General features: G+C 61.4%; 1 protein-coding gene across 1 annotated transcript; it reads left to right on the top strand.

Annotated features, from left to right (window-relative positions):
* Positions 1-2651: 2651 nt before the first annotated feature.
* LOC145720019 (putative aminopeptidase NPEPL1) lies at positions 2652-5766 on the top strand (the record flags this gene model as incomplete). The annotated part of the gene is made up of 5 exons (XM_081811658.1): positions 2652-2912; positions 3801-3924; positions 4200-4376; positions 4889-4999; positions 5518-5766. Coding segments are annotated over 5 exons (832 nt in total), but the record flags the coding sequence as incomplete, so codon positions are not given.
* Between the last annotated feature and the right edge of the window lie 1817 nt (positions 5767-7583).

Below are 7583 nucleotides of genomic sequence, written 5' to 3' on the forward strand. Positions count from 1 at the left end.
AGGATCATATGGTTCTTGTTCTTTCTTTTATTATTGTGGTATATCACATTGACTGATTTGCGGATGTTGAACCAACCTTGCAGCCCAGGGATAAATCCCACTTGGTGGTGGTGAATAATCCTTTTAATGTGCTGTTGGATCCTATTGGCTAGTATTTGGTGAGAATTTTGGCATCCATATTCATCAGGGATATTGGTCTGTAATTCTCCTTTTTGGTGGGGTTTTTATCTGGTTTTGGGATCAAGGTAATACTGGCCTCATAGAAAGAGTTTGGAAGTTTTCCTTCCATTTCTATTCTTTGAAACCGCTTCAGAAGAATAGATATTAATTCTTCTTTAAATGTTTGGTAGAATTCCCCTGGGATGCCATCTGGCCCTGGCTCTTGTTTGTTGGGAGATTTTTGATGACTGCTTCAATTTCCTTGCTGGTTATGGGTCTGTTCAGGTTTTCTATTTCTTCCTGGTTCAGTTTTGGTAGTTTATATGTCTCTAGAAATGCATCCATTTCTTCCAGATTGCCTAATTTGTTGGCACATAGTTGCCCATAATATGTTGTTATAATTGTATGTCTTCGGTGTTGGTTGTGATCTCTCCTCTTTCATTCATGATTTTATTTATTTGGGTCCTTTCTATAGAGTGTAACTGCAATTTTTGTAGGCCTTGATGTGAGCCACACAATAAATAATGGTGGGGATGCTTAGAACCCACAGAGTAAACTAAGAATCTGCACACCCATAAGTAGGAACCAAGCGTTGAATGAATAAGTAAGTAGAGGAGAGGAGCACTGTTTCTCCCGAGAACCTCCCCATGCCCACTGCAGAGGAGGGATGGACACAGCACGTCACTGTGGCGCAGACAGCACTCTAGAAGCGAGCAAGAGCTGCTGGAACCCAAGTGCAGAAATGTCGTGGGAGTAGGGCAGCTGGCATGGCCGGGAGTGACTTAGAGGGACTCTGCCCGGCGGGGTCACTGTGTCCTCGCGGCATCACACCTCTGAGACAAAGTCCCAGGAAGAACATGGGGGGGGGTCTCTGGGCATCCGGCCGAGCGCAGGTGGGGAGTGCAGGCCCCAGGAGACAGCGAGGCGTGAGGGCACCAAAGACGGAGGGTGGATCTCAGGAGTCCCAGATTGAGGAGACTGAGGTGACGGCCAAGTCTGTGTGCCCGGACTAGATCCGATCCCCAAGTCAGTGATGACTCCCCAGTGCAGACCAGCTCACGGGGCATGCCAGGTGTTGCCACTGGAGGGCGTGGGGGTCACAGTCAGGGGTATCCAAGGATTGTTTGTACCATTTTTGCCAAACTTTAAGTTTGAAATTTTTTCAAAATTAGACGTTCTAACAGTTTTTAAAAGGAGAGGATGTGCGATGCGATGTTGGGCTTGCTGGGAGCAGGGAGCACCTGGTGCTGGGGCGGCCGTGACCCTCCAAGCCTCACATACCTAAAACCTCAGCCGCCCGCAGCTGCTTTTCAGTCCCCCTGGGGATCCCAAGACCTGTGTGTCTCACCCCTGCACCCCAATACCTGCCACATGAGCTCAGAACCACCTGCCCAAGGCTCGCAGCACCCTCTAAGCCACCTTCCCAAGGGGGACCCCACACCAGAATCAGCAGCACCCCAGACCTGAATCCAAAATCGGGGGGTGGGCATCTGACAGGGTCAGGTTGGGGACCGTGGTCTCTCCTCACCACCCCGCTATCCTGCCACAACATAATGCTTGCACGTGCTCCGCAAACTCCTCTCGCCTCCGGGCCCAGACCCGACATGGCTCTCTCTGGGAAGACGTCGGGGCTCCCCGCCTTCCCTGGCGAGGTCCACCTGCCTCTCTAGCTTCAGAGCCCCTGGGGCCACCCTGTTGTTTCAAGGCCACATGTTGTCACAATTCATTTAATCCCAGCCACTCTTGGAGGGGTCTTCGAGTTGACGGGCTGCCTGGTGTCATGTTCCCCGGGAAGCGAGGGGGGGCTTTCCCAGGCGCTGGGTGTCGGGCTCAGGCTCAAAGCCGTCCCAGCCCGGGGCCACGGCCCAGCCCGTGCAGCAGGCCTGTGTTTACCTTCCCTGGGGGCTCTGCACCTGTGGTGGAAGACTCACCTGTTGCAGAGATAAGGCCGCACCTGACAGCTGCGTGTGAGAGCCTGGAGGCGGCGGGAAGGGGCCTGGCGTGCCCCGTGCCCAGAGGAGACGCGTCCTGGTTAAGGGCTCGGGTCCGGGAGGAGAGGACGCGCAGGGACGGGGTGTGGGACGCCACTCCCCCCACCACTGCCACCCGGGCAAGGCCGCCTTGGGGTTTTCTTGGGCAGGCTGAGGACCCGTGTGGGGCAGAAGCTGCCTCTGCCTGTTTCGTGCACATTTCTCAATGTGCCAACGTCATGTTTGGGCATCAGAAAACTAACTTCACACCTAAATTTCTGTGAGGCAGGTTCTCCCAACCCCCATGTACCTGTGTGCGTGTGACTTGCTTTGTGCAGCTGTGCCGAGCTCAGAGGGTTTGTGCAGTGAGAGACATTGATCGCTGACCACGTTTTGTGGACAGGAGGCAGGGACTGAGCTGGCAGCCTGGCTCGTGCCCCGGGTAAGTGGTTGAGCCAGGATTAAAGCGGGAGCCCAGCCCCACTCCTGGGCTCATTTCTACATTGTTGGGCTCTGATGGAGGAGGCAAGACTCCCCAGATGGGCTGCTGCCAGAACTGCTGGGGAGTCTGTTCTCTGCTCCCTGGGCTCTGTCTGTCCATGGGGGTGGGAGGCTCTGGCCTATCCTCCCTCCTCCAAGCACGGCCACCGGTAGCAGGAGCCTCTGCCCATGTTCCCTCCAGGGTTTCAAAGACAACCTCCACGCTGTGTTCTGCTTGGCCGAAAACTCTGTGGGTCCCAACTCTACGAGGCCAGACGATATCCACCTGCTGTACTCAGGAAAGTAAGGCTGGCTCTCCTCACTCATTGGCTGCCTTCTGGGCTAGAACTCTTAGGGGGCCCCTCTCCTTCCCAGGGCTAGGCTGGTCAGCCGGGGGGCTGATTTCACCCGGCTCACTCCAGCCAGAGGCACATCCTGTGGGGAGGATGCCCTGTCACAGGGGCCCCTGGGCAGTGGGCTGCTTGCTCCCAGGGGCCCAGGGGGTGTTGGCCGCATCACTGGACAAGCTGTTGGGCTCCCTCAAGGTGCCTGGCATAGGATCCACCCTGCCTTAATGGGATGAGCCCTTCCCAACCTTTAGGCTTAAAGTTCTTTGTGCATCTGAAGCCCTGCCCGCCCCCCCCCCACCGATTCCCTACTTGGGGGCCCTCCCTGCATTTCCCCCTTGAGGTCAGCCCTTGGACTGTTTCTTCTCAGCGTAAGGACATGCCTAGAAGTCAGTGGGCAGCCGCTGGAGGAGCAGGTGGCCCAGATTCACAATAGGAGAGTCCACTCAGCTCCCCATACAAGGGTGCCTGTCCCCAGGGAGACCCCCAGAGGTGCTTCCCTTTCTGCATTTACCCAGTGCCTGGCATTGGGGGCCAAGGGCTGGCCCAGCGCAGTTTACGCTGCCCACACAACCCTGTTCTCCCATCTTACAGATGAAGAAACTGAGGCACAGGGGCTGGGCGACTTTCCCTGGCTCCCAGCAGGAGGGCAGTGGGGTCGGATTGACCTGCTGCCCTTTGCTCTGGCCCCTGGCACTGCACTGCTGCAGGGGACAGGAGGGGCCCCCCGAGACGGGAGCTAGAGGGAAGAGGGCTCAAAATGGAGTCTCCCAGTTCCAAAGGGACTTGCTCGCGGTGCCCCAGGGAGCACGATCCCTGAGCCGGGGTCTCTGCTGCGCCCCAGGACTGTGGAAATCAACAACACTGACGCAGAGGGCAGGCTGGTGCTGGCGGATGGTGTGTCCTACGCCTGCAAGGACCTGGGTGCCGACATCATCCTGGACGTGGCCACACTGACCGGAGCTCAGGTGGGCCACCTTGACTCTGGGGTGGGGGGTGCTGGTGCGATCCCCTAATCGTCACGGCCTGGCCGAGGGGCAGGGAGCTCGTCCCTGGCATCCAGCGCGGTGCAGGTGGCAGAACCCGTGGGCTGGGTCCCAGCGCCCGGACAGCTTAGGAAGCGTCCCCCTGGTGGCGCGCTCACGCTCTCGTTCCTTCCCTCCCTCGCTTCTCGCTGCCCCTCCCCGCTGCTCCATCTTCCGCCTGCGGCTCCGGCCCTCCCTCCGGCTGGCCACCCTCCCAGGGCATTGCCACGGGCAAGTACCACGCCGCCGTGCTCACCAACAGCGCGGAGTGGGAGGCGGCCTGCGTGAAGGCCGGGAGGAGGTGCGGGGACCTGGTGCACCCCCTGGTCTACTGCCCCGAGCTGCACTTCAGCGAGTTCACCTCGGCCGTGGCCGACATGAAGAACTCCGTGGCGGTAGGTGTCAGTGGTGCCCGTGCGGGGCGGAGGGGGCAGGCGGAGCACTGCTCTCGGGGAGCCCGGGGGACCCCAAGACATGGCAGCGGTGTGGACGAGGGTCCCCCTGCAGCGGGGCCCCAGATCCATGCTCAGGCTGGAAGCGTCCAGAGCGGGGACGTGTCTCTCACTGGTCTCCCCGCCAGCGCATCCACCAGGTCGGGCGCCGGGGGTCCCCTCCCTGCTCTGGTGTCCGCTCCTTCTCCAGCCCCACCGTCGCCCCGGGGAGAAGGCAGACCCCTTAACCCACATGCAAGGTCCTCGGGGCCCCTCTCCGCAGTCTCCCGACACGGTCGGACCCTTCTTGTAGCCACCAGGGGAGGCGGTGGCTGAGGCTGGTGTGCTCGAGAGGGCACGGGGGCGCCCACTCGGGTCCAGGGGAAGCAGCCCCAAATGCCCTTAGGTGGAGGCCCTTCCCCACGCCCCCACTGCCGGGAACGGAAAGGTCACCGTGTGCCCTGCTGTCCCCCCAGGACCGGGACAACAGCCCCAGTTCCTGTGCTGGCCTTTTCATCGCCTCACACATCGGCTTTGACTGGCCTGGCGTCTGGGTCCACCTGGACATCGCCGCCCCGGTGCATGCCGTGAGTCCAGGCTCCCCCGTGGCGCTCTCCTCTCCCCCCTGCCCCCGACCCCGACCCCCCTGCGCACCCCGCACACCGGCCGGGCTGCTCCCGCCTCGCATGCATCCACAGCCCCTCTCTGGCTCCAGGCTGAGCTCATCCGAAGCCTCATGGGATGGGGGTCGCACTGCCTGTGGCCTGACCTCCGGCCAGTTGTGCCCCCAACCTCTGGTCTCCCTGGCCCCGGGCACAGAGTGCCTGCTGTGTGCGGCCCTTCTCCAGCCAGCCTGTCCTCAGCTGGAGGCCCAGGGCCCTCAGCTCCCCATTTCCCACCCACGAAGACCTGGGGCTTGGGACCAGAGCGCACAGAACCGTTCCACCACCCTGCCCCCCAGTCAGTCCCGAGTGTGACAGGATGGCAGGAAGGGGGGCCACAGGGCAAGTGGGGGTGGACCGGGAGCCCCTTCCTGCAGGGATGGGCTTGCTGAGGGGTCTGGCTCCGCCTGGCAGAGGGTTCCCAGCCTGCTCTTCGCCCACAGGGTGAGCGCGCCACAGGCTTTGGTGTGGCCCTCCTGCTGGCGCTCTTCGGCCGGGCCTCCGAGGACCCTCTGCTGAACCTGGTGTCCCCACTTGGCTGCGACGTGGATGCCCAGGAGGGGGATATGGAGAGGGACTCCAAGAGGCGCAGGCTCGTGTGAGGCCTGCCACTCCCCGGCCCCCCGTGACACAAGGCTGTTTACCTCACTTTGCACTGATTAAGTTTAAGCAATCAGAAGATTATACCTTAAGATAGGCTTTGGTTTGTTTTTATTTTTAGTTGTCATGGTGATAGAAACAGCTCCTTCTTCTGTCTTAGAAGACAGCTTAGGGTCTGGAGGATGGCCCGGGGCAGGGGGGAAGCCCTGGGGCTCGCTGCTGTTCCAGTGACCTTCCAGCCTCCCTGCTGGTTTCCGAAGACTCTGCTCCCTCCTGCGGCCTCCGCACGACCTTGAGGCTCCAGGATGCATGGGTGGCCCTGACGCCTTGGCCAGGTGGCCTTTGGGCCTCCTGCCCCTGCTCAGTGCCCACAGTGGGTGCCCATGGCCTTATCTTTGGCCCCAGGCCCCACACATGGCACCCACATGATAGAGAGCTGAGGCCCCTGCTCCCGCCAGGGCAGTGGCAGCCCCCCCCGCCGCCCCCCGTGAAAGGGTGAACGTGACTTGTTTCAGGAACCCAATCTTATGGCCCAAGGGGAGTCACTGGGCCCTTAGGATTCCCTGGAGGTTGAAGTAAATATGGCTGTATCACAGTACATCTTTGCCTCCGTCTCGTTGTCTCCCACCCTGGTTGAGAAACCCACCCTGAGGCCTGCCCGTGGCTCCGAGGCTCCAGCAGTCCCACCTTGAAAACCAGCACCCTGCATCGAGAGGCAGCTTGGCAACCTCGCTTTTGCTGCCGCCGAGAGCGCTGGGGCCTGGGAAGGGACGGAAGTGGGGCCCGGGGACTCCGGGCCGTGGCTGCCGGGCCCAGGCTGGCTTGGTTTTCTGAGGTGTCACAGTGCAGACTCCAACCGGAGGCCCCCGGGGCTTTGTGGGGGCCCCCCACGCTCCTGCTGTCTGCAGGGAAGGCCGGCCTCCCCCCTGAGCACATCACGAGGCGAGTGCCCCGTGGAGTCAGGTGTCTCCTCAGCACAAAAGGCCCCGGGGCACAGCCTCGGTGCTGAAGGACACGGATTCAGCAGACTCCCCCTCCCCGGGCCCAAGTGTGGCAGGTGAGCAGGGTGCCTGGGAGCTCAGGTGAGAGAGCAGGCAGGGCCTTTGTCCCGTCTTAGGCTCCATCCCAGTGGGCTGCCTGGGCCCAGAGGAAGCTGTCGGGGACGCGGGCACCAGCTGGCGTGGAGGAAGCCACCCACACTTCCTCTGCTGGGGACAGAGGGGGAGAACGCGGCTGCAGGACGCAGGTCACCGGGCTGTGCCCAGGCCCACTGGCCGCCTCAGCCCTGCTCAAGGGTCCCCAGACTCCCAAGTCCCTTCCCCAGCTCTGGAAAGCAAGGTGACTTTCTGGGCCCGATCCCAAGCAAATATTTATTAAGTGCGTGCTGTGCACGGTGCTAGCTGGGCCCGGAAAAGGCAAGGAGCAGCTCTGAGGCCCCAGCCCTGTCTGGGAAAACCATGGCCCGACACGCTAAGTGACAATAATAGCAGTCACAAGGTGGTAGGTGGGCAGCGGGCTCTGTGAGCTGAGGGGAGGCACCGTGGGGGGCCGGAGGGGCCAGGAGCCTTCACGGTTCATTAGCCTGCTTAATGGCCTTGCAATAGGCAGCCCTCTCCGGCTTCCCCGCGATGCCCTGGAGGAGGCAGAGGTCACTGAGGTGGTCTAGCTCCCTTTCCGGGCACTGTCTGCTCCCCCCCACCAGGGGGCTGCAGGATGCAGGGTCAAGGAGCAGGGGACGAACTGAGTCTCCCTTGTGCAGGCACAAAGGCAGCCTCAGGGCCAGGGACCCAGCTGGGGACCAGCTGCAGGCTCGGGGCCTGGCCTGCGTGCCCGGCGTCGGGGGACCGTGGGGGGTGGGGTGGGGGGCGCCAAAGGCCTTGCTTTCCCAAGGGCCAAAGGGCTTTAGGAC

The sequence above is a fragment of the Leptonychotes weddellii genome, unplaced genomic scaffold (genome assembly GCF_054177405.1).
Source record: "Leptonychotes weddellii isolate Sample4059 unplaced genomic scaffold, ASM5417740v2 HiC_scaffold_9210, whole genome shotgun sequence".
Taxonomy (NCBI): domain Eukaryota; kingdom Metazoa; phylum Chordata; class Mammalia; order Carnivora; family Phocidae; genus Leptonychotes; species Leptonychotes weddellii.